Source organism: Microcaecilia unicolor, chromosome 11 (genome assembly GCF_901765095.1).
Source record: "Microcaecilia unicolor chromosome 11, aMicUni1.1, whole genome shotgun sequence".
In the NCBI taxonomy this organism is placed as follows: domain Eukaryota; kingdom Metazoa; phylum Chordata; class Amphibia; order Gymnophiona; family Siphonopidae; genus Microcaecilia; species Microcaecilia unicolor.
In genome coordinates this window covers 2,192,428-2,218,515 of record NC_044041.1, presented here as the reverse complement: position 1 = coordinate 2,218,515, position 26,088 = coordinate 2,192,428, and the positions used below count along the sequence as shown (strand labels likewise).

Sequence of the window (26,088 nt, the reverse complement as noted above, 5' to 3'; positions counted from 1 at the left end):
AAGCCATGGCAGTCCTAAGGACCTGAGCCTCAAAACTAGTCTGCTCTTTTCTCCATACACTGATTCCATATTGCTTAGTAAAGGAATATGAAGATGACCAGGCTACTACCTTACAAATCTACTACTTTCTATAGCACTACTTGATGTAGGCAGCATTGTACACAAACATGCAAGAGACAGTCCCCGCTCGACAGAGTTTACAATCTAATCAAGACAGACACGACAAACAAGGGATTAGAACTTTCATTTATATGGGAACAATTAAAAGATGGACACTGAACAGGTGAGTAAGAGGTTAAGATTTAAAAGCAGCCTCAAAATGGTAGGCTCTTAGCCTAGATTTGAATAGGACCAGACGTATTGACTCAGAAGTATGTTCCAGGCCTTCAATGCAACAGGACTGAAGGAATGAAGACTGTAGTCAGCAGTGGAGAAGGGTACAGAGATCCTGGGCGGAGTGTAGGGAGAAATAAGATACAGAGCAGCTGCAGAATGAATACTCATGCATCAGTAAGAGGAGTTTGAGCTCTATATGGACATGAATAAGGAACTTATGAAGTGACCTAAGGAGATGGACTATTCGAGTATAAAGACCATGTGGAAGGTAAGCCATGCAGTAGAATTTTGAATAGACTGAGGGGGAGAGAGATTGTTTAGTAGGAGATCTGTAAGAAGCAAGCTGCAGTAATCTAAGCAGGCGGTAATGAGTGTGGACATGGGTTTTGGTAATGTACTCAGAAGGGAAGGAAAAAATATTGGTGATGTTACAGAAAATAAATGACAGGTTTCAGCAGTCTCTTGGATATGTGCAGCAAAAGAGAGAGAAATCAAAGATGACCCAACATTATGAGCTAAAGAGATGGAGGATAGGAGTGTTAGTCAAGAAATAGAAACTGGGGGAAGAGGAGAGGTGGGCTTAGTTTGGTCATAATTCAATTTCAGATGGTAACCTACATCCAGACTGCAATGCCAGACAAGCAGGTTGAGACTTGAACCTGGATTCCTAGTGTGGAGAGGTAGATCTGGGATTTATCAGCATAAAGATGGTATTGAAAAGCATGAGAGGAGAGTAGAGCACCAAAGGAAAAGACGCCCTGAGACAGAGCCATGAGGTACACCAACTGACTGTCAAACAGAAAGTAACAAAGCAAATGTTGGCAGAGAAAGACCTCACGGTCCATCCAGTCCGCCCAACAAGGCAAATCTGCACCTGCCACTCTGTGTAGATTCATGCTTAAAACACTGGTTGACAATTTGCCGTCATGCCAACAACATATAAGCAGTTAAATAGCGAGTCTTCCCCTCCCCCTTGAGATGTACAGCCTCCTCCACTTGCAGAATATAATAAAGTGATATACAATACTGGATTCACCAAATCTTCATCTGTCTTTGGCCCTTTGTGGGACCCAGACTGTAGAAGTCTCCTCTTTTATGCACAAAATTCTTAACCCCATGAACTGCACTGTTCTCTCGGGTTTTTGCAGCCCAAACGCATGACCCTGTATTTTAGCATGAAATTTAGGCTGCCAAATTCCAGACCATTCCTCTAGCTTCACTAAGTCCTTCCTCATGTTATTCACACCATCAGGAGTGTCTACCCTACTACAGATTTTGGTTATCATCCGCAAAAAGGCAAACCTTACCCTTCAGCAATACCAATAACAAAATGTTAAAAAGAACTGGCCCAAGAATTGAACTTGTGGCACACCACTGGTAACATCCCTTTCCTCAGAGTGAACTCCGTTTACCACTACTCTCTGTTGCCTTCCATTCAACCTGTTCCTAATCCAGTCACTTCAGGACCCATACTGAGAGCACTTTATTGGGCTTCTAAGCAGAACCATGTCAAAGGCTTTGCTAAAATCTAAATAAACCACATCTAGTTCGCTTCCTCGATCAAACTCCCTGGTCACCCAAAGAAATTAATCATGTCTGACAAGACCTGCCTCTAGTGAAACCATGTTGCTTCAGGTCTTGTAATCCATTGGATTTCCAAAACTTTTCTGTTTTAAAAGCATTTCAATTAATACACTTACCATAGAAGTCAGACTTACAAGCATGTAATTCCCAACCTCTTCCTTACTTCCGCTTTTGTGGAGAGGGACCACATCTGCCCTTCTCCAATCCTTCGGGGCCATTCCCGACTCTAGAGAAGCACTGAAAAAGGTCAGTCAGTGAAGCCACCAGAACTTTCCTAAATTCCTTCAGTACCCTTGGATGTATGCCATCAGGCCCCATTGCTTTGTCCACCTTTAGTTAAGCTAGCTCCTCACGAACACAGTCCTCTGAAAATTGTTCAGGGCTACCACACCTCCATTCCTATTTGTTTGTCTTCTGCTTCAATTCTAAAGGGCTACTTTCCTGCAATAGATACCCCCTATTCAGATTTCATTAGCACCTTTCTGGAGTAGGGTCCCAAAATGTGCTTCTTGAAACTGCACAGGAAAGTATATTTTGGCAATTCATTTCCACACTGAGAGAAGCAGAGTCCTAGGACTGGGGAGACCACCAAGACAGCAGCTCTTGTTGAAGGGAATGCATTTGAACCCTGGCCCAAGGAATCAGATCCAGGTCCATAATGGACCCCACAACCAAAAGATAGTACCAGGCAGAAGACCACTACCAAGCCAGCAGCCATCAAAATCTGAGATCAGAGATTGACTATCTGCTCCTGAATCATGAATGCTTTGCCCAACTAGGTGTTGAACTGAGTCTCCAGATATTTCAGAATGTGAGGGGGACTGGAGTGGCCTAATGGTTAGTGTAGCAGGTTGCAGACCTGGGGAATTGGGTTCATTTCCCAATGCTGCCTGATGGTGGGCAGTGGGTTGAGATCCTGGGGAACCAGGATCAATTCCCTCTGCAGCTTCGTGTGACCCTGGGCAAGTCAATTAATCCGCCACTGCCCCAGGTACAACAGTAGTACAATGTACTACTCAGATTGTGAGCCCACTAGGGACAGACATAATACCTGTAAAATGAAACTGTAAACCGCTTAGGTCTAAGCGGTATATAAATACTGAAATAAATAAAAATAGACTGCTCCTTCTATCCAGCCTAAGCCCTACAAACAGCTCCTCCCCCTGTCTGTCACCACTACCACCTCCTCTAAAGGATTTTGCCCAAATCAGCCAATTGTCAGTAGGGATAGAAAATAATTCCCTGCTTCCACAAGGTGGCTGCCACTGTTACCATGATCTTGGAAAAGGTCTGAGGAGCCATGGCTAGACTGAAGGTCAAGACCCAAAACTGGAAATGCTTGTCCAGACTATCACCAAAACTGTAGACTGAGCTGAGAGCCAGACCAAATCATACATGGCATCAGCTGACTCCAAGCAAGATACCTCTGAAATTTTCTGAAGCTGCTGACACCATCTCAGCGCCGCACAGGTCACATAGCCATGACAGCGAGCCTCTTGAACGACCCGTACCAAGACGGTAAAAGACCTGCTTCACGAGAGCCTCTACTGGAATCCTTCAAAGCCATGCTGCTCTCCATAGGCAGAATAGTCTTGCAGATGACCACCCCCACTGGAATGTTCACTTTGAAAACCCGAAAAAGTTCCTTCCAGTCCAGAGCCAGAAGTGGGTACAGCCTAGCCAGCATTTTAGTAATCCCAAGAACGCTCCCATTCAGACAAGGCCCACAACCTCTTATGTACCAGAAATGCTTTGTGCAGCTTGTGAGACTATACCAGATAGAGTTCCCATCCACTAGCTCCTTTCTCTCTGGCTCCAAAATCCACAGAGCCTCCAAGATGAGAAGTCAGGATGGCCAGCTCCTGCTTATGGAAGAGCTGCAGAATGGAGGATCCTGCCTGTCCAAAGACAGCTCACTTTCCTCCAGAAAATCTAGTGAAAAGAGGTGGACTTCCAGATGCAGGCTGACTCAGTCCTGGAAACTGGCCACAGACACTCCTCTGACCAATCCAGTGTCAATCCCCCCCCCCCCCCCCCATGAAGATTTGCCCTTTTGTGGCCTGGACTGAAGCCTCCTCCTGCTGAGTCAACCCTGTTTCAACCACTCCCCTGAGTGAAGTAGCTGACCCGGCACCCAGCTTTTGCAAACTGCAGAAAATCTAGTGCATCACCATTATAAACGCCATAGAAAATCCCCTGGGGCAGAGTACTACTCTCGGAAGCCACCTTCCCAGCCTCTATAACTTGCTGTGAGGACTGGGGGACCTAAAGAGCCAGCTTGCAGAGTAATTACAAACTTGCCTAGCAGAAGAGGAGATATACATAACTCCTTCAAAATGACCATTGCTTCAGACTTCACCAGCTCCCCTCCCCTACCCCAATGGGTGCAAATATATTCCCATTCAACCTGTCTCCTCACATGAGACTGCTTATCTAGATCCCCTGCCGTCACTTGCAACTGACACATGCCCTGGCAACAAGGCTCCTCTTTGTGCCACAGCTCCCACAGCCAAGCCACCTGACATGGCCAAAAAAGTCGGGCCCTTCCTGCTTGGCCTGAGCTTTGTGCTACCACATTCCCGAAGCCAGGCAAGCCACACAAACTCACAAATTGCCTAATATTTTTGTTTAATTTAAATTCTTGTGCTGACCAATTTGGAGGGATGGGGTGGAAGGGATAGAAGTTCACATACATGCTCAGACACTGCCACCCACAACAGGAAGCAGTGGAAGCAGGGCCAACACGACTCCCCTCTCCACCAGATCAACCAGACCCAAAAGGAATAGGAGCACAGCTAGACCCCCAAACCCAGAAAACTCACTGTCACACATTGTCTACTCCACCTGGGGACATATGCTGCAGACTGGTGCCCCGGAAACCCTTGACCAGGGGAGACAGATCACAAGCCACAGTCCCAAGAGTTGGACTGGGGGGAGCACTTGACCTGCAGACCAGCTAGGACCAGGGAAATCAGCAAGTACCACCATCTGCTAGAGGCAAGGAATACTGGAAGGTTGCTTAGTGGCATAGCCCCTTATAGACAGTGATGTCATCACTGCAAAGATGTATTCTATCTCCCTGAAAGAGACCCAAATCATATGGTTTAACCTACAAACTATAGCCTGGAAGCTAGTATACAATTCTTGATGAAATTAGCAGAATCAATTGTAGCATGCCAGCTTCAAGATTATTTGGACAGATAAAATCTATTCAACCCTCAGTAGTTGAGTTTTAGAAGGTATTTTAGTACTGAAGGAGAAATTTGATTTTACCTGCTAATTGTCTTTCCTTTAGTCCCTCCAGACCAGTCTAGATACTTAATTATGCACTCCTACCAGCAGATGGAGACTAAATGTTCTGACTTGTGAATACCCTATAACTGTCCGGTGCGATCTCAGTTGTCAGTATTCCCTACTAGAGCCAGATGACGACTCCCAACCTCTCTGTCTCATTGCAAAGAAACATTGAGAAACAGCTGAAAGACACTCATGGAAAGGATTCTTTGATGTAGCACTACCCTCGGCATCAACCTGATATAAACCTTTCGCCAAATGGAAGGACTGAATAAGTGTGGGTCCTGGACTAGTCTGGAAGGACTACAGGAAATAAAATTATCAGGTAAGCTTTAATTTCTCCTTCCTTATCATCCCTCCAGACTAGTCCAGACACTCAGGAAGTACCAAAGCAGTGACCAATAAGGAAGGGCCGTGCCTAAGCCAGTCGGCCAACAGGATCTGTGCACTGAAGGTCCCATCCTGTTTGCCTGTACATCCAAGTGGTAGTATCTAACTAAAAAATGCAAAGATGACCAAAAAGCTGCTTTACAAATATCTAGTGGAAGAAATCAGAGATCTATCCACCTAACAGGCTGCTTTGCCCTCTAGTAGAATGCACTTCTAGTGCCACTAGAAAAGGAGTCCAGGTGTGCGGATGTTATAATGCCGTTATAATGCCGTTGTATCGCTCCATGGTGCGACCGCACCTGGAGTATTGTGTTCAGTACTGGTCTCCGTATCTCAAAAAAGATATAGTAGAATTGGAAAAGGTACAGCGAAGGGCGACGAAAATGATAGTGGGGATGGGACGACTTTCCTACGAAGAGAGGCTGAGAAGGCTAGGGCTTTTCAGCTTGGAGAAGAGACGGCTGAGGGGAGATATGATAGAAGTGTATAAAATAATGAGTGGAATGGATCGGGTGGATGTGAAGCGACTGTTCACGCTATCCAAAAATACTAGGACTAGAGGGCATGAGTTGAAGCTACAGTGTGGTAAATTTAAAACGAATCGGAGAAAATTTTTCTTCACCCAACGTGTAATTAGACTCTGGAATTTGTTGCCGGAGAACGTGGTACGGGCGGTTAGCTTGACGGAGTTTAAAAAGGGGTTAGACAGATTCCTAAAGGACAAGTCCATAGACCGCTATTAAATGGACTTGGAAAAATTCTGCATTTTTAGGTATAACTTGTCTGGAATGTTTTTACGTTTGGGGAGCGTGCCAGGTGCCCTTGACCTGGATTGGCCACTGTCGGTGACAGGATGCTGGGCTAGATGGACCTTTGGTCTTTCCCAGTATGGCACTACTTATGTACTTATGTACTTATGGCTATCCTTTAAGAATATATGGAGGATGAGTTATGGGATATAACCATATAGATAATTCTCTAAATAAGAGAAGAGCAGTCTAACACAGATCCAATGAGACCAATGTGCTGTAGATGGTCGAGGAGAACGGAATGGTCAACTAAATCAAAAGCAATAGCTAATAGAATAGTTTCTGTACTCTGATATTGTTGAAATGCAGTCCGATTAGGGTGAAGTACATAAGACTTTGTAATAGTCAACTGAGAATGAACCATAGATTCAGTGAAAGGAAGATTAGCAATGGGACGGTAGTTATTGAGATCAGTGACTGACAGTGACATCCTTGATTGGTTCTCTTTAGTTTGATCCGATAGGTGAATGACACGCTATCTCTGTATAAATGGCTGAGAACACCACCGTCATTGTAATGGATGATCACTATATGAACTGTGCCAAACTGATATGAGCATTAGTAAGTTTTGTGGACAATATTAAAAATTGAATATAGTGAGATTGATTCTTTTTTGTCTTTTTCTGCAGGAAGATTACCCTGATGCAGCTATGATAGCGAAACATAGCGCTATGTCACTCAGAAGTATAACCCACTTTAAGTTCTAACTATGAGAGACAGTACCTCATATTCATCAACTTAAGGTAAGTGTGCTATCACTAATTTAGAGACTCTGAAATTCTAGGGAAGATAGATCCATTAGCAAAGTTTACTTATATGAAAAATAAGGACCGATGAGCAAGCTTGAGTGTGATGTGCAAGGCTTGGAAAGTTTGATTCATTCACTTTCTGATGAGTCAAAACAAAGTTAGGGAGTCAAAACTAGGTCCACAAAAACATTTAAAATATAGTTCTAAGGAACCTTTGTTTGATGTTATTATTGTGGAGGATTTCCTTCAATATTTTGAGAGCACATTTTTGTTTTCAATCCTTGATCTTTGGGTATATAGTGGCTGATTTCCAGTTATCTGGAACAACTCCCATTGACAGACTAAGGGTAATCATGGAAAGAATGAAAGGAAGCAATGGATCAAGGGCCTAAAAAGAGCAGATGGTGCAGTTATTGCTCTCATACATTTAATAGTTTTGCCTAATATTGAAAGGGTTGGCAAGTTGAACTTGGATAGAGTACTACAAGGTACAGCAGTAGTCGCTGAAGACAATGGAAGCAACTGGGAAGTGGCTGAGGGATGCAGACTGTTTATCATTGTTTTATTCTCAAAATGGGATGCAAGTGTCTGGGCAGTAGGTGATTGCCATGGGAAGGCAAGGGTGGAATGAAAAGTAAACCTCCAGATAGTCAATTACCTGGGTCTTGGCCAGATTGACAATCCAGACCAACTATTCCTGGAACTGAACCATTCAGTCACACACTCAGTTTCATGACAAGACTTCATGTGAATCAGTCAATCATCCAGACAAGGATGTATCAGATATTCCCTTCCTTGTGCAGTGTCGCTGCCGCCGCCACCACCACTACCTTAGAAAACATCTGAGGAGCTGTGTCTAGGTTGAAGAGCACAAAACTGATAGTGCTGTCCCAAAACAGCAAAGCGAAGGAACCTCCGATGAAGGTATGCTTCTGTGAAGTCTAATAAAATTAGAAATTCTCCTTGCTGCACTGCCATGATGATGGTCCAGTCTTCAACCTAGACCCTTCAGGGAGACTCTAGAAACATCTCACAATGGCTGGGCAAATTCCAGTGCAAATCCATGACAAGTCACCTCAAGAACCCAGTGGTCCACCATAATGTGTCCATTTTCGATAGAATTGCCTCATTCTTGCAATAACCACTACTGAGGGATGGATCGCAACACCTTCATTGGGCTCCCTGAGTCTGTCCAAAGGGTGGATGCACTGGAGTCTCAACCTCCTCAATGTTCTCAACCGCCTGGTAAGGGCTGCGTTCTCTGGAAAAACCTGCTATGCTTCCCACCACTCAGCCTCTCAAAACTTGCCTCTACCACCAGACTTTGGGTTTGTCTTCTGGTTGGCAAAGAACCCTGGCCTCCTTGAAACTCTGCTCCACGTCCTCAAACAGCTTTCCCTTGAAAGGCAACCTGTTCAACTTCAACTTGGATTTTGTATCTGCTGACCAGCTATGCAACCACATTTACTGGAATAATGTTAGGATAATTTAACTTCAAATTGTATTCTTCCCAGCAGTCTTAGTCCTGCGGAATATAAATGTAATTTCAATTCAATTCAAGGACCTCTTGGCTGCCACCACAATACCCATGTTCTTAGCAGAGGCCCTCAGCAAGTCAAAATGCGACTCCACTAGGAGGAGGATCCCCCCATCTCAATCTTGGTGACTTCTTGAATTACCAATACATACACTTCTGCTATTCTATCGAGGACCTTTCAGACCAATGAAAGCAAGCCCTAAGCCATCAGGCCCCCACAAATAGCTGCCTGTAGAGCCAGGGCCAAGACATCAAAACTGTTTAAGAAAAGAATCCATCTTCTAATCATAAGGATCCTTCAACACTGCACCATTGTCCACCAGGATAGTCAATTTTCTTTAATGTGGTAACCACCACATTCACTGTGGGAGGCTCAAGAGAGTCCTTGTACTCTCCAAGGATGGGGTATAACCGAACCATGAACCTACCCCCGCCTTACCCTCACTCAGCCTAAAGTAAATCTCGAAATGTCCTGGATGCATGGAGAAGGACCTAGCCAGCCTGTGGATCCCCTTGACTTCCTCTGAGAAATTTAAAGCTGAAGACACCTAGGATATGAGTTCTTGCAGCTCATCCCTATTAAATATCTGTACCACCATGGACTCCTCCCCCCAAACCAACTCCTCTAGGCATGCTACCTCCCCTCGGGTCCTCAGACAAAACATCCAGACTTTCATCTAGGGCAGAGGTTCTCAACCGTTGTGTCACGACACACTAGTTTGTTGCGAGTACTGGGAGGTGTGTCGCAGGACTGGTACACAGCAGCAGGGATTTTTTTAAAGTTTGCGGCATGACTGACTTCCTCTTCTCCCCTTCCCCCGTGGAACCAGCACCACTCCCTCTTTTTTCCTCAACCCTCCCCCCCCCCCCCACTCGAGTCCAGCACCACTTTCTCGTCTCCCTCGTCCATCAAACCTGCTTTCTTTAGTGGCCCCTGCAGCAATAATAGGTTGCCTATGTCAGCATTGGATCCTTCCCTCTGATGCTTCCCACCCTCACACATACACAGGAAGTTGTGTCAGAGGGGCGGGGCAAAACAGAGGGTAGGACCTGAACCGGCTCAGGCAGCCTTTTATGGTTGCAAGGGCCACTAAAGAAAGCGGGTTTGATGGATTGAGGGAAGGAGGAAGTGTTGTTAGTTTCACCGGGGGGGGGGGGGGGGGGGGGGAGGTTTGAGGGAAAAAGAGAAATTGGTGCTGGACTCATGGTGGGGACTAAGGGAACAAGAGGGAGATTTGCTGGACTCTGGGGGGGGGGGGTGGGAGGAAGCTGAGAGAACAAGAGGGAGAGTTGCTGGACTCATGGGGGGGTGCTGAGGGAAAAAGGAGATGTTCTGGATAAGGGGGGCTGAGGGAAAAAGAGGGAGAGGTCCTGTAGTCGTGAGGGAGAAGGGAGATCTGCTGATCCCATGGGGGAAGGGAGGGAAGGTGACAGGTGCTGGACCTGTAAAGGTAGGGGGGATAGGAGAGATGTCAGACTAAGGGTGAGGGAACCGGTAAGAGAGGAGGAAGATGGCAGACCATACAGGGAGCGTGAGTAAGAGAAGGGGAGAAATGCTGGACCCCCCAGGAGATGTAGGTACACAAACTCTGATGCTGTGCTCTTTCCTTGGTTGTGTAGGCAGTAAACCATGATTAACAGTCTTTCACTTCTAGTGTGCAGTTTTCCCCTTACACAACCTAGGGAGGCACACAGCTTTGGGATTTGTGTAGCTGCGTCTCCTGGCACCAGGCTGGATTTCCTTAGTAGGCTCTCCTCTTCCGACCCGCTGCCTTGCTGAACACTGAAACTGCACTTTTTGGGGGGACGAGGAAGGGAGAGATAGCGAGGGCAGGGAATTGCTGAACCATGAAGGTGAAGGGGGAGACAAGTTGCTGGACCACAAGGGTAGAAGGGAAGGGAGAGGGGACAGGGAAATGTTGGACCATAGTGGTGGAGGAGAGAGAGTGGTGGGGGGACAGTGAGATGCTGGGCTACAAGGGTGTAAGAAGGGAGAAGGAGGCGAGATACTTGGCACGGTGGAAGAGACCATGAGGCTTCTTAAGGAGATGAGTGAGAGGAAGATGGTAAATAAAGAGGGCAAAATTTTACTAATGGGGAGTGGGTGAAAGAAGGGAATAGGAGGCCAGGAAAGAGTGAAACAGGAGATGTAGGGATAAGAGAATGAGATAGAAAGTTGATAGGTACTTGCAAGTGAAAAATAAGTGGAGGGCAGAAGAGTGAGAAGGTGAAATTCAAGTGGAGAGAGAGGAAATATATCATAGATATAGTGAAGGAACAGAAAGGACAAATGGACCGCACTCACTGGAAAGAGAGCAGAAGACAGATAGGAAAACAGAAAACAAGAAACTGGGACCAACATGTTTGGAAAAATAAAGTACCAAGATAACAAAGGGAGAAAAAGTGTTTTATTTTGTATTTATTTGGTGGAATATGTTAGCTTTGGGAAAGTGTGTTATGGATGTCTTTATATATATTTTTTTTCAGTACAAGAGGAAACACATTTCTATTTTTATTTCTCCTATGTTGTGGTACATGCTTAGTTTGACTTCTTGGGGTTCCCAGGTCAAGTTTTGTCTTTGTATTTCATGTTTGTCATTCCTTGGTCTGTAATTGAAGTGTGACTGAGGTGTGGTATTCTGTTGACAAGCAGTTTCTGCGTAGAACTCTGTAGCAGTTCCCCTTCTGTTTTATTATATATTTTTAATCTCTTCTACACGGTTTACAATTTACACACACAATAGACAGCTTTACCATTAGAAAGTGTATTTAGTGTTCTAGGGCCCCGTGTGATATTTGTAGTGTAGGGTTCTTGTTTAAATCCTAGGAATCGGTGAAACTGTTCTATGGTAGATTTGCTATATGTATGATGAGTTAGGATTTTTTCAGGTTTTGTGTTATTTCACAATGTGCCTGGTAGTGGAGAGATTTATTTAGCTATTACTGAGAACATGAGAATCAGAATTTTTTTTGGTATGGTAACTTCCATGGAGAAAACATACTACTTCTGATCTGCACCTGTTGTTCGGGGGGGGGGGGGGGGGGGGGAAGATAGGGTTTTTGTGAATGCAGAGTATGTTTACATTTAATATATAAGAACTGACATTCTGTATTAGGCCAAAGGTCCATGAGTGTCATATATGCAGTCTGTCATGGATGCAAGCATCATCCAACACTTGTGTCCTGACTAAAAAAAGGTTCAGAACCACTGATCTAGGTGAAGGTCTTCCTCTGAAGGGACTGACTTTACCTCCTCCAGATCGGACAAAACCAGTTGGTAGCTTCGGCCCATTAGCTGTTTAGGAACATAGGGATCCCCCTTCCCCCGAAGACCCTCCTGTAACAGTGCTGCCTGACTCTCCAACTTTGAGGCATATCACCTGATACATGACCAAAATAAAAACCAGAGGGAATTCCCCCCCCCCCCCCCCCAGTTCCTCCTCTGCTCTGCCACTGGCTACACTAGAGAGTGGCTGGTCCTGCATGCAAGCCTCAATCAAAGCCTCAATTAGGAACTGCTGTCATCTTCGATAAGTTGTAACAACCACTATCTCCAAAGCCCACAGCCCCCCCCCCCCCCCCCCCAACACCATCCAGGGCTGCCCTCTGGCCGCACAAAACCATCAACGTGCTCCAAATTGCAGCACCTGAGCCTCTCCCCACTCATGCTAGTCGTGTGGGGACGGTGGTCACTCCCCCCTCAGCCACTGTCCCTGCGTTGAAGGGCCAGGGATGAATTGTCACAGAACAGCCAGAAGGTTCCCCCTTCACACTTTTTTGCACCTTTTTTTTGACCTGTTGCCAGCTGCAAGCAAGGGCATCGATGCTCCTCTTCCGATGCAGGGAAGGAGTGCTAAGGTTAGCCCTCATTCCCATCCAAACTCAGGAAGGAAAGACACAGCCATCTAGGTGTGATACCTCCCTCAGACCTCAGCCCCACACGGCAAGAGCCTAAAAGGCGGCTGAGACCAACAACAAAGGGAAAGAAGGAATTTTTTTTTCAATGACCAAAGAAACATTAGAAAGAAAAATATGGAGGCCTCCCCCAGGTAGCCAGTGCGCATGCACGCTGGGTGCCACAGACTAGTCCTGTCTGCAGAGGGTTACCTTTATCCACCATCTGCTGGAGACTGAGAAATACTGACTTAACTGAGACTGTGCAGGACAGATATAGGGTATTCAGAACTCTCAGTCTCCATCTGCTGGTAGACTGGAATGATCTGGAGGGATACTAAGGAAACATGTCTTTTAGCTATTGTTTAACTCAATACAATTTTGAATAAAAGAAAATGTGCAATGGTATTGAAATTAGACCTATCTTCAGTGTTTGATGATGTTGATCACAAAATGTTATTACGTAAACTGGATACTAGTTGGGATTACCAGCAAGGTATATAACTGGTTTTCAATGTTTAGAAAAAAAAATCTGTGTTCTAGAATAAGACATCAGGTTGAGAAATCATTCTTGTGGAGTACCTCAAAGTTCAGGAGAAAGAAAAACAACAAGGCAGATGGACAATTAGATCCAACGTGAAAAACAAAAGAGAAGCAGACCTTGTAAGAAAACATAAGTCTCTGATTCATAAAAGCTCCCAGGATTTAAATGCTGTCACTCGACATGGCCATGTTTCGCCAATATCTGGCAGAAAAACTGAAATAAACAAAAAAATTTGGTTTTCAGGTACATTAAAACTAAAAAAAAAGGTATATGTAGTCCAGTAACTAAGAACACTTGACTGTGTTTTCTTATAAGGTCTGCTTCTCTTTTGTGTACCTCACAGTTCTCCTCTTTGCCCAATCCTTTGTAATGTATTCTTCAATTCTTAGGCTCTATTTCACTTTGTTAGCAATGGATGGTAGCTCATTTTCTTAAATTAAATTTGGAGTTTTACTGGATTCAGCTTTGCATGGTGAAGCTCAAGTTTGCTGTGTTACATCTATGGCTTTTCTTAAATTGCATTTTATATGCCAAATTTGTTTGTTTTACCAGTGACCTGCAGGAATTACTCTACGCTCTTGTTTTCTCACATTTAGGACTACACAGGCCTTGCAAATAAATCACTAACATGCCTTCAACTGATACTGGGTAAAATTAATTTGATAAGATCACTCCTATTTTTGACTTTACATTGACTATTACAGTTCATGTTAAATTTAAAATATTACACGGAACGAGCCCTTTGAATCTGGAGCTCTGCTACTTTTACGATCTTAATCTAGACCTGAATGGTCACCCCATAGAAATAAGTTACATCAGTAATCCGTCAAGTACGCTTAGAAACATCTCACAGAAAATTATTTTCTCTTGTAGCACCTGATCTTTGGAACTCTATTTCATATGAACTTAGTCATGAATATAATTATATGGACTTTCGTAAGTTGCTAAAAAAAAAAAAACAACCCATACCATAGCTGTTTCGTAAATACATTTGAATTCAGTCGCTCTATTTCACTTATTTTTGTTTAAATCATTTTTATTATTAGTTTTCAAATGCTGAATATACATACGAGATATTCACTTATTTTTATGTAAATTGCTGTCCGTTTTATATTGTAAATCATCAAGCTTTTTCGGTATTTGACGGATATAAAAATTGTGTATTAGAAGCAGGAAACAAGTAATTGAAATTAAGCCACTTACATGCATTCCACTATTTTCTTAGTTAGATCTTCATTAAGTTCTCTTTTCAGGCCATTTTTCAGTGCATCAGAGAGAACCAGAGTGGGCAGACTGGAAACACTGTGATCTGCTTCAACCACCTCATCTTCATCAATTAATCTGAACACAAAATTAGAATTTGTGACAGATATTCTGGATGGCCAGAGGGGAAACTGTTCACAGAACTTTGCAAGTGCTTCTTTAATTCTGTATTGCATAGGCTTTATAAAGTGAATAAATCATGACCAGAAGCTGTTTGGTGCACAAAGAGTAAGAAAATATTAGTAGAGTCCCACACTAAAGTGAGAGTATTGCTCTATCCTAGAAAACTAATGACATCACTTTGTTCTTTGTATTACCTGGCAAACTAAATAAGCAGAGGGAAAAACTAGCAGATTTTTCTAAGGACATATTAACAATATAGCTTCTGAACAAGTACCCCCTCCCCCAGTCTCAGACCTCCCTCCCCACCCAAAATCCTGATTATAAAACTATCATGCCTCTATATGAAATCCCCCCCTGAAATATTAGGAATTGCACTTCTCAGTCTCATATAGTTAGAGAATTCACAAAGAGTGAAGCACTTGTAAACCACGGCCTACCCTTACTGCGCATAAAAACTTTAAACTCTAAAAAGTGCAATGCTGATTAAGAGAAGGTCATTCTAATAAAGAACATCCACTTCAATACCTTCACCTAAAAATGTTTTCCAAATGAGGGGCTCTTATCTGCAAGCACAGCAACATCATAACCACTCTATAATTATGGGTAATCTGCCCTTTCTTCACCTGGTCTTTGAATTTGAAACATCAAAAATGGTCTGACCAAGGGATAACTTTAACTTGCAAAGTAAACCAAGACATATTTTAATTAAGAAAAATCATCCAACACGATTAGCACCCATTAGAATCTGAACAAAACCTAAAGCTGATACACTCCTATAACTGCATCCTCTTGTAAAGGTAAATTAAAATCATCCAAAACACTCAGGGCCCCTTTTACTAAGCGGCGGTGAGCCCAACGCGGGTGGCGTTAAGGGCTCGGCCATTTCCTGCAGGAAAGGGACATCCCTTTTGCCCACTGCGATAAAAGGGGGACTTGGCACGTGTTATGCCAACGAAGGCCCCCTTTTGCCGCAGCTTGGTAAAAAGGGCCCTCAATTTTGAAAAATCCATCTGCAACTGTTGTAACATCCAAAAGCCTACAACTATCTCACTGTAAAACCTATGGAGGGCAATAAACCTCAAAGCTAATGTTGCAGATTCTAACATCATCACATCATCGTGGGGTAATATTACTAAATGTTATTGCACTTGTGGCCTCTTTCCTGACCATATAAACTTCAACGTCCTATTCTACTGATTGGCCAGTGCTCAGAACTCCGGCGCTATACCATGGAACCAGCGCACAAAAATAACTTCCCAATGCTCAACGTTAACAGCATGCAAATTATGTGTGTGTGGTGCAAGGGGTAGGAATGTGCCTGAAGCATGTACACAAGAGTTTTGTGGTAAGCAAAGATCTTGTGCACATACCCATTCAAATCCAGAAGTGCAGGCACACATCAGCATCGTTCAGCATTCGTAGTGCACTGGTCCCCCTCACATGCCAGGACACCAACTGGGCACCCTAGGGGGCACTGCAGTGGACTTCAGAAAAAGCTCCCAGGTGCATAGCTCCCTTACCTTGTGTGCTGAGCCCCCCAAAGCCCATTCCCCACAACAGTACACCACTACCATAGCCCTTAGGAATGAAGGGGGACACCTAGATGTGGGTACAGTGGGTTTCTGGTGGGTTTTGGAGGGCTCACATTTACCACCACAAGTGTAACAGGTAGGGGGGATGGGCCTGAAGTGCACTGCAGTACCCACTAAAACTGCTCCAGGGACCTGCATACTGCTGTCATGGAGCTGGGTATGATATTTGAGGCTAACATAGAGGCTGGAAAATATATTTAACATTTTTTTTAGGGTGGGAGGGGGTTAGTAACCACTGGGGGAGTAAGGGGAGCTCATCTGGTCATTTAGGGCACATTTTTGTGTTTTGGTCGTAAAAAAAAAAAGGACCAAATCGCCCAAGTGTTCGTCAGGGACTCCCTTCTTTTTTCCATTATCGGCTGAGGACGCCCATGTGTTAAGCACGCCTCAGTCCCGCCTTCGCTATGCTTCCGACACACCCCTGTGAACTTTGGTCGTCCCCGCAACGGAAAGCAGTTGAGGACGCCCAAAATCGGCTTTCAATTATGCCGATTTGGGCGACCCTGTGAATACGCCCATCTTCCATTGTGTGTCGAAAGATGGGCGCCCATCTCTTTCAAAAATAAGCCTGAATATGGGACTCCAGAGCTAGATGGACACTGCTTGTTCCTTCTTGTCTGTTCACATAAGCTGCTGCCGTTGTATTGTCAGAGAAGATCAGTACTGACAGCGGCGTTCCAAGGGCGGGGCGGTGGGGGCTGTCCGCCCTGGGTGCACGCTACTGGGGGGGGGGGGGGGCTGCATGCCTGTCGGCTCCGCTGGTTCCCTGCTCCCTCTGCCCCGGAACAGGTTACTTCCTGTTCCGGGGCAGAGGAAGCAGGGAGCCAGCGGAGCCGAGAGCCACGCGGCTGCTCTCCACAGGTAAAGATGCACCCGGTGGGGGGGGGGGTGGGGGGGAAGGGGTGCGCATCGGCGAGCCGCCCCGGGTGGCAGCCGACCTAGGATCGTCACTGAGTACTGAATGACCAGAGAAATGAGGTGCAAACGCTAGTAGGGCCATCTGAATTGCTCTCAGCTCTAGGCAACTGATTGACCATGTGGTTTCCACTCTGGACCACTTGCCCCGAGCCACCTGAGATTAAAAGTGAGCCCCCCCCCCCCCCCCCCAGCTTGACAGCTGGTATCTGTGGTGACAACCTTCCAATCTGAAACTGTGCGCTTAGATAGAACTGAAAAAAGCCGCTGCTTTTTAACATATTTATAAATGACCTAGAGATGGGAGTAACTAGTGAGGTAATTAAATTTGCTGATGACACAAAGTTATTCAAAGTCGTTAAATCGCGGGAGGATTGTGAAAATTACAAGAGGACCTTATCAGACTGGGAGACTGGGCATCTAAATGGCTGATGACGTTTAACGTGAGCAAGTGCAAACTGATGCATGTGGGAAAGAGGAACCTGAATTATAGCACTGGGTATGATCCACACTGTCAAAAGCTGATAAGAAATCCAGCAGTACTAACGCCAAGGAAAATGCAGTCTGTGAAGATCACCTAGTAGAGATACAAGACTATTTCCGTTCCATATCCAGGAGTTGAACACAAATTTATTCTATACGTTTTCCTACAAATGGGATGTTAGATACTGGCCAACAATTTTCATTATGACCAGAACCAGCCCAACTAAAAGAAAAAAAAAAAAGAGGACTACCAAAATGATTGAGCAATTCTTTTTAAAAGCATTCTTTTAAACTACAGATCCTGGCAAAGATGAAATAGTTCACAGGGATGGCTGTGAAAGAAAACCCAAACCTTAAATTAAAATGTTCTTATCCCAAAAAGTCCTTTCAAACTGTCAGTTCAGCTCGAAAAGTGCTTCTATATGAGAATTAATAGCAGATAAGCGTTTTAATCGCGCTCCCGCCCCAGTGGATGATTGTCAGCTACACCCAAACTTGACTGTGCACGTTTTAAAACTGAGACAAAATTAGCCCTTTTTAAAAGATTTTTTAAGTGTTTTAAGTTTTAAAATTCCTTAGCCAAAATTGGGTGTAACATACCAACAGCATTAAAAAGGGAAGTGGCGTGTCCTTTGCTAAAGAATAGCCTTGACCTGGACAAGTCTCTGGATCCTCTGGAAAGCACCTGACCCTTACCCAGGCTATTCAAAAATATTAGGCAGGGTTAAGTCAAGTCATTTGCTCATGCCAAGGACATATTCTTGTTTTGTCCATAAAAGATTTCAAGACCATGAGAGAGCAACCACCAGTTGTGGAGGACCAGAGTGACAGAGGCCAGCTATACAGAGCAGGCAGGAGCCTTTAGGATGGCATCATTTATTAAAGGACCGCAATGGGGATAAGCTAAATTGAAACATGCCTTTAAATGCCTCTCTTGCAGTTTACAGTCCGATCAGCTGCTCCTTGTGTAACTCAGATGTTGTATTTGGGTTGAACTGTTCTTTCTGCAGCTCTACCAAATTGGTTGAGAATAATATTTATGTGATCCTATGTACTGCTAGTTTTTCCCTCTGCTTATTTACCCCGACATTGCTATATGCAATAGGGTTTGCCTTCACTGTTGGCAAACAAAAATAAACAATGTTAAAAAAGAGCTGTATTAGGATTTGAGGGAGGAGGGAAGGAAAATATTTAAATGGCAAAGTTCCAGAACAAGAGGTCATGATACAAGGCTGAAGAAAAACAGAATGAGAGGTTAACAGGAAATTTCACAGAAAGATATCCATCCAGTTCATGGAATGGACTCCTAGTGAAGACAGAAACAGTACTAGAATTCAAGAAATGTCTGGGATAAATGCAGAGAAACCTTAAAGATATGAGAATAACGGTGTAGATCAGACAGGCCTTGCTGTATTCAATAAGGAATGGTCATGTAAAAAGAATCAAGGAACAGAAGACCATTTCAGATACCAACCATCCTCCCCCCCCTCAAGACAGCCCATGTAAACATCCCTCATACAGACCTACCCCTCTGTTGTCATTTTGGGAACAAGTTATGTTTCCCCCACATACACACAACTGATAGAAGCTTGTGTAATGGCGCCGTATATACTTCAAGTAATCTAAACCTGATGAGAACAGACACAAAGCCACATCTTATTACTATAGCACTACTAGATGTACATAAAGCTGTGTCTACCTGTCCTCAATTTCCTTCAGCTTTCTTTGGGCAGCTTCACACTGCTGTTCCCAAGCTGTCTGTTCCATTTCTTCAAAGGGGCTTTGCAGCACGCTGTCTGCGGGAAGGCTGTTGTACTGGTTCAAAACCTCCCCCAGCATCTTCTGCCTTGTGGAAGGATCACAGCTCTCAGATACAGGGCTCGGAGAGCACAGTGCTTCAGTCGGCCTCTTCTTCCTCACGGGGGAACTTGAAAGAGCACTCAGTCAGTACAAGAGTAATACTTAAATGCTGAATCCCCTCCCCCCCCCAGCCAACCAGTACTTCCCTTAAAAATAAAAAAATTAATCAACTAGCCTAATTTTGGACTTGTGCTGTACAAACTTTTCTATTTTCAGCATACCAAGGGTGGCTATGTGTGAACACTCGCAAATGATCAGCAGTGCAACGCTAGTTACTTGTACCAAATCAAGCAGTATGAGCAAACTCTTTTCCCCATTTGCTACAGCAACAGATGTTAATGGATGTGTAACCGCCATTACCTTTAACCACCTCCTGAACCCAACCCTGGCTAATCTATTTCCAAAATGTTTTAAAATATGTACACTTACAAACACAAATCTTTGTCCTCCCTTCTTACCTACAGTACTTGTAACATTTAGGGAAATACTGAAATGCTCCCCCAAATCACAAACAAATCAAAAGCAAACACAAACAGAGAAGAGAACATTTCATGGTGCATAATATCCTTCTAGGAGTACAGACACCAAGCAATGATGACAGGGCAGCTTTCAAGATGCTCAGTGACATCACAATGTGCCCCAGCCTAACTGAGATTTCATCTAACTGCTCTGTTTCCTAAGGCAGAGACGCTAAGTGCCAGGCGTCTGGGGTGGGGGGTGAGACGCACGTGAAAAACGTGAGCTGGAGGTGGCAGGGGGACTATCACCTGGCATCTCTCCACTGCAGATCCTTTGATTCATTCAATCTCCAATCATCGGCCATGAAGAAGGCTCCAGCACTCGAGAAAGGCAAAACAACCCCAAAAATGAATGTGGGGCTCTGGAGAAGACCTGCCTGCTCTTAAGAGTTTTCAGTGAGTTCAGCTGGCATTAACAGAGCTAGTCAGAGAGTGGGAAAGTGGCAGTAGAGGCTAGACACAGGCATCTGCGCCATCTTCCTTTATGTGTAGACACTGAACGGGACAGCAGGGAGCAGACACAAACTGTGACAAGGGCCTAGGCCCATACACAAAGCAATAAACAGCTACAGTCGGCAACATCTGAAGATTCGGGATACTTGCACTCAGAGAAAGTCAGTACAAGAAAGAAACATTCTCATAGTGAAGTCAATTGCACCAGCTGAGTCCATCACGCTCTGCGGTTCTCTGTTACAAGAAGTGGAGGAGTGGAGCTCCAGCACTGGCTCAGGACTGAAATAACATGGGCGCTGCAGGGCAGGCTGAGGTGCACAGGCAGGGATGTGTACCGGAAAATGACAATACAGAGTGGAGCTAAAAATAAAACCCCCAAATGACCTTCCACTTACTCTTCATCCTCGGCCGCCTCTTCTCGCTTGTGTTTCCTTGCGCAGTGTCCAGAAATTCTAAGGATAAGAGCAAGCAAGCAAAGACTGTGTGGGTATTAAGTCACAGATATTTAAACACACAAAAGCAAATCAAACAAATCAGATAAAACCACGAGAGTTGGACTGCTGTATGATTTAAACAATCTTATATTTCTTGACTAATTACGTAAGACTTGGTAGTCACTGCAGTTTGTCATCTAACAATTTAAAAAGCATTCACCGCAGCCCTCATTTGGTCAATTCTCTCCTTACACAAAGATAATGTTCTTTTCTAAAAGGTACTATTTGACTCAGCACAAGGTACGGTTAAATGGCCGGTTCTCTCAATGGAGGAAGGTGAATAGTGAAGAGCCACAGGGATCTGTACTGGGACCCGTGAGTGATGAAATGTGCAAACAATACAAAAACATGACCTTTAGAGATTGGAAGACTGGGCATCTAAATGGCAGATGACATTTTAATGTGGACAAATGCAAAGTGATGCACGTTTGGAAGAACAACCCAAATTATAGCTGCACAATGATTTCTTGGGTTGTGACCCAGCAATCTATCTGTCATTGTGGACGATATATTGAAATCTTCTTCTCAGTGTGCGGTGTTGGCTGAAAAAGCAAACAATGGTAGGAATAGAAAATAAAACCAAGATTATTATAATGCCTTTATAGCAGGTCACAGTGAGGTCCTTTTTATTGGGTCAGATTTACCACTGGCAAATAAACTTTTGCATATTTTTTACCCATGGTCAGCCTTGGTTACTTGGTACAGTCCCACTTGTGGTTTTTTTTTTTTTTTACTCTTTCCCTGTGGAAGGTACGTGGACCCCCCCCCCCCTTTGGGGGGGGGGGGGGGTTCCAAGTCAAAAGCAGGACAACCATAGGAGGAAAGGCTTAAGAGATTAGGAGACAAGACAGATGAGAGGGGATATGATGGAGGTCTACAAAATCCTGAGTGGACAGAATGAGTAAACAAGGTAAAATTATGTATAATCATACCTGATAATTTTCTTTCCATTAATCATAGCTGATCAATCCATAGACTGGTGGGTTGTGTCCATCTACCAGCAGGTGGAGATAGAGAGCAAACTTTTGCCTCCCTATATGTGGTCATGTGCTGCCGGAAACTCCTCAGTATGTCGATATCAAAGCTCCATCCGCAGGACTCAGCACTTAGAGAATTACACCCACGAAGGGACACTCTGCCCAGCTCACCACCGCCGAAACGGGGGAGGGGAATTAACCCAGCTCATCCCCACACAAGTGGGGGAGGGGAATCCGTCCAGCTCATCCCCGCGGAGCGGGGGAGGGACACCACACCCGCCGATGCGGGGGGGATCTGGCTTATCCTGCAACCGCAACCGCGGGAGGAGCTGACTGACCCTAACACCGCCGAAGCGGGAGGGGTACAAAGCTGCCCTACAGCCGCACGAAGCGGGAGGGAGTGCCGGCAGAATTTATGTCTCAATCCAGCCCCGTAAAACGGAGGGGAGAGGAATGCAGCAGCTCACTGTAACACAAACTCGTCTCAACTCTTGAAGAATCCAAGTGAAAGAAGAACTTGAACACGAAGTCCTCCTGAAGTAACTGAAGGCTAAACTTGAACCTAAAATTCAACCAGAATATAAACAGTACAGATATCTGGGAGGGGCTATGGATTGATCAGCTATGATTAATGGAAAGAAAATTATCAGGTATGATTATACATAATTTTACCTTCCATATCATCAAGCTGATCAATCCATAGACTGGTGGGATGTACCGAAGCAGTACTCACCCAGGGCGGGACATAGAAATCCCTGACCTCAACACTGAAGCTCCAAACCGGGCCTCCGCCCGTGCAGCCACAGTCAAACGGTAATGCTTGGAGAATGTATGAGCCGAAGCCCCCGTTGCCGCCTTGCATATCTCTTCCAAGGAGACGGATCCGGCCTCTGCCATCGAGGCCGCCTGAGCTCTCGTGGAGTGAGCCTTCAGCTGGATAGGCGGCACCTTCCCCGCGGCCACATAAGCCGCTGCAATGGCTTCCTTGACCCATCTTGCCACTGTAGGCTTAGCAGCCTGCAGACCCTTACGAGGACCTGCAAACAGGACAAACAGATGATCCGATTTCCGGAAATCATTGGTCACTTCCAAGTATCTGATGATGACTCGTCTCACATCCAGATATTCAAGAGCGGAGTACTCCTCTGGGTAGTCCTCCCTACGAAAGGAAGGGAGACAGAGCTGCTGATTCACATGGAAGCGAGAAACAATCTTGGGCAGGAAGGAAGGCACTGTGCGAATAGTCACTCCTGCCTCAGTGAACTGCAGAAAAGGCTCTCGACATGAGAGCGCCTGGAGCTCGGAAACTCTTCTGGCTGAAGTGATAGCCACCAAAAAGACTGCTTTCAACGTCAGGTCTTTCAGAGATGCCCTCGACAAGGGTTCAAAAGGCGGCTTCTGCAATGCTCTTAGCACCAGGTTGAGATTCCACGCAGGCACCACTGAGTGCAGAGGAGGGCGCAGGTGATTAACTCCCTTGAGAAAGCGCACCACATCTGGCTGCGAAGCCAGGGAAGCACCCTTCAGGCGGCCCCTGAAGCAAGCCAGAGCCGCTACCTGGACTTTAAGGGAACTGAGCGACAGGCCTTTCTCCAGACCTTCTTGCAGGAACGCCAACACTGAAGAAATTGGAGCAGTGAAGGGAGAAAGTGAGCCTGCTTCACACCATGCTGCAAAGATACGCCAAACCCTGGCGTAAGCAGTAGAAGTAGAGCGCTTCCTCGCTCTCAGCATAGTGGCGATGACCTTGTCTGAGAAGCCCTTCTTCCTCAGACGCTGCCGCTCAATAGCCAGGCCGTAAGACCAAAGGGAGAGGGATCCTCCATCACCACGGGACCCTGATGTAACAGGCCCTGCTCCACTGACAGCCGCAGAGGATCGTCGACTGAGAGCCTGATCAAGTCCGCATACCAGGGACGTCTGGGCCAATCCGGACCCACCAGGATTACCCCGCCGGGATGCTTTGCCACCCGGTCTAGCACCCTGCCCAACATGGGCCAGGGCGGGAACACAGAGGAGCTCTTGTGTCGGCCACTGTTGGAGAAGAGCATCTACTCCCAGGGATCGAGGGTCCCGTCCTCTGCTGAAAAAGCGCGGCACTTGGCAATTGGCCGATGACGCCATCAGATCTAGGCTCGGCTGGCCCCAGCGCTTCGTGATGTCCAAGAACGCCTGAGCAGATAGTTGCCACTCTCCGGGCTCCAAGGTATGGCGACTGAGAAAGTCCGCCTTGACATTCATGACTCCGGCAATGCGGGCCGCTGAAAGCTGCTCCAGGTTCGCTTCCGCCCCCTGGCAAAGACTCATAGCCTCCTTGGCTAGAGGGGCGCTCTTGGTACCTCCCTGGCGGTTGATATAGGCCACAGCCGTGGCATTGTCCGACAGGACCCGTACAGGCTACAACACCAGTACCGGGATGAACTCCAATAACACCAACCGAATGGCTCTGAGTTCCAGGAGGTTGATAGACCACTTGCCTCTGCAGGAGACTAGAGCCCCTGCGCTGTCCTTCCCAAGCAGTGGGCTCCCCAGCCCATCAAAGAGGCGTCTGTCGTGACGACAATCCACTCCGGGGTCACCAGAGGCAATCCTGCAGACAACTTGTCTGTCTGCGTCCACCAGCTCAGCGCCTTGCGCACTGCTGGGTCCACGGGAAGGCGCACAGCATAATCCTCCGACATCGGAGTCCAGCGCAGCAGCAGAGATAGCTGTAGTGGTCTCATATGAGCCCTGGCCCAGGGCACTACTTCCATCGTGGCCGTCATAGAGCCCAACAGCTGCACGTAGTCCCAAGCCCGAATAGGAGAGGCTACTAGGAACTAGTCCACCTGAGCCTGAAGCTTGACAATCCGATTGTCTGGCAGGAACACTCTGCCCACTTGGGTGTCGAATCGAACTCCCAGATACTCCAGGGACTGAGTCGGGCGCAGCTGGCTCTTCTTCCAGTTGATGATCCATCCCCGGGAGCTCACAAGAGCAACTACCCGGTCCATAGCTTTGCCGCACTCTGCATAAGAGGGGGCTCGGATCAACCAGTCGTCCAGATAAGGATGGACTTGTACTCCTTCCTTTAGCAGGAAGGCCGCTATGACCCCCATTACTTTGGAAAAGGTCCGCGGAGCAGTAGCCAACCCGAAAGGGAGGGCTCTGAACTGGAAGTGTCGTCTCAGGACTGTAAAACGCAGAAAGCGTTGGAGAGGAGGCCAGATGGGAATATGCAGGTACGCTTCCTTGATGTCCAAGGAAGCCAAGAACTCTCCTGCCTTCACTGCCGCTATAACAGAGCGGAGAGTCTCCATGCGAAAGTGCCTCACTTTCCAGGCCCGATTGACCCCTTTGAGGTCGAGGATAGGCCGGACAGAACCTCCTTTCTTTGGAACCACAAAGAAAATGGAGTAACGTCCCTTGCCAATCTGATTTTTTGGCACCGGAACGACCGCACCCAGGCGGATCAGGTTGTCCAAGGTCTGCTGCACTGCCACAGCTTGACCGGAGACTTGCAGGGAGAGAGTACAAACCCGTCTCTTAAGGGTTGGCAGAACTCTAGCTTGTAGCCGTCTCTGATGACTTCCAGCACCCACGCGTCTGAAGTTATAGTGGTCCACTCGCCCAGAAACGAGGACAGCCGTCCTCCAATCTGCACTGGGGCGTGGACCAAGGCCCCGTCATTGGGTACGAGACCCTGGGGGAGGACCGGAGGGAGCACCTCCGGGACGGCGGTCTCTGCGAAAGGAATGCTGCTTGGGGGAGAAATTCCTCTTGAAGGAAGAGGGGGCAGAGGAACCCGACTTGCCCGGGCGGTACCGACGGGCTTCCAGCAACCGTCCTCTGGAGGTACCGGGACGAGTACTAGCCCGAGCCCTGACCTCTGGTAATTTCTTGCCCTTAGACGTGCCGAGAGGTCACGATTTTGTCCAGCTCGACCCCAAAGAGCAGCTTGCCTTTAAAAGGCAATCTAGCCAGGCGGGATTTAGAGGCGTGGTCAGCAGACCAATGTTTCAGCCAAAGCCACCGCCGCGCAGAGACTGTCTGAGCCATGCCTTTAGCTGAGGCTCTCAAGACATCATACAGCAAGTCTGCCAAATGGGCTAAGCCCGATTCCAGGGCCGGCCAATCAGCCCTCAAGGAAAGATCCGAGGGGGAAGCCCGCTGCACCATAGTCAGGCACGCCCTGGCCACATAGGAGCCGCAAACTGAGGCCTGCAAACTTAAAGCAGCTGCCTCAAAGGACGACCTTAAGGCCGCCTCCAATCTTCTGTCTTGGGCGTCCTTT

General features: G+C 46.2%; 1 protein-coding gene across 1 annotated transcript in view; it reads right to left on the bottom strand.

Moving 5' to 3' along the window:
* LOC115479607 (coiled-coil domain-containing protein 117-like) overlaps positions 1–26,088 on the bottom strand; it is a 47,478-nt gene that overhangs the window by 1,681 nt on the left and 19,709 nt on the right. The window contains exons 2-4 of the mRNA XM_030217628.1: positions 20,740–20,796; positions 19,213–19,440; positions 14,341–14,478 (exon numbers count right to left, since the gene is read on the bottom strand). Coding sequence (XP_030073488.1) covers positions 14,341–14,478; positions 19,213–19,440; positions 20,740–20,796 — 423 coding nt within the window. The remainder of the gene's footprint in view (positions 1–14,340; positions 14,479–19,212; positions 19,441–20,739; positions 20,797–26,088) is intronic.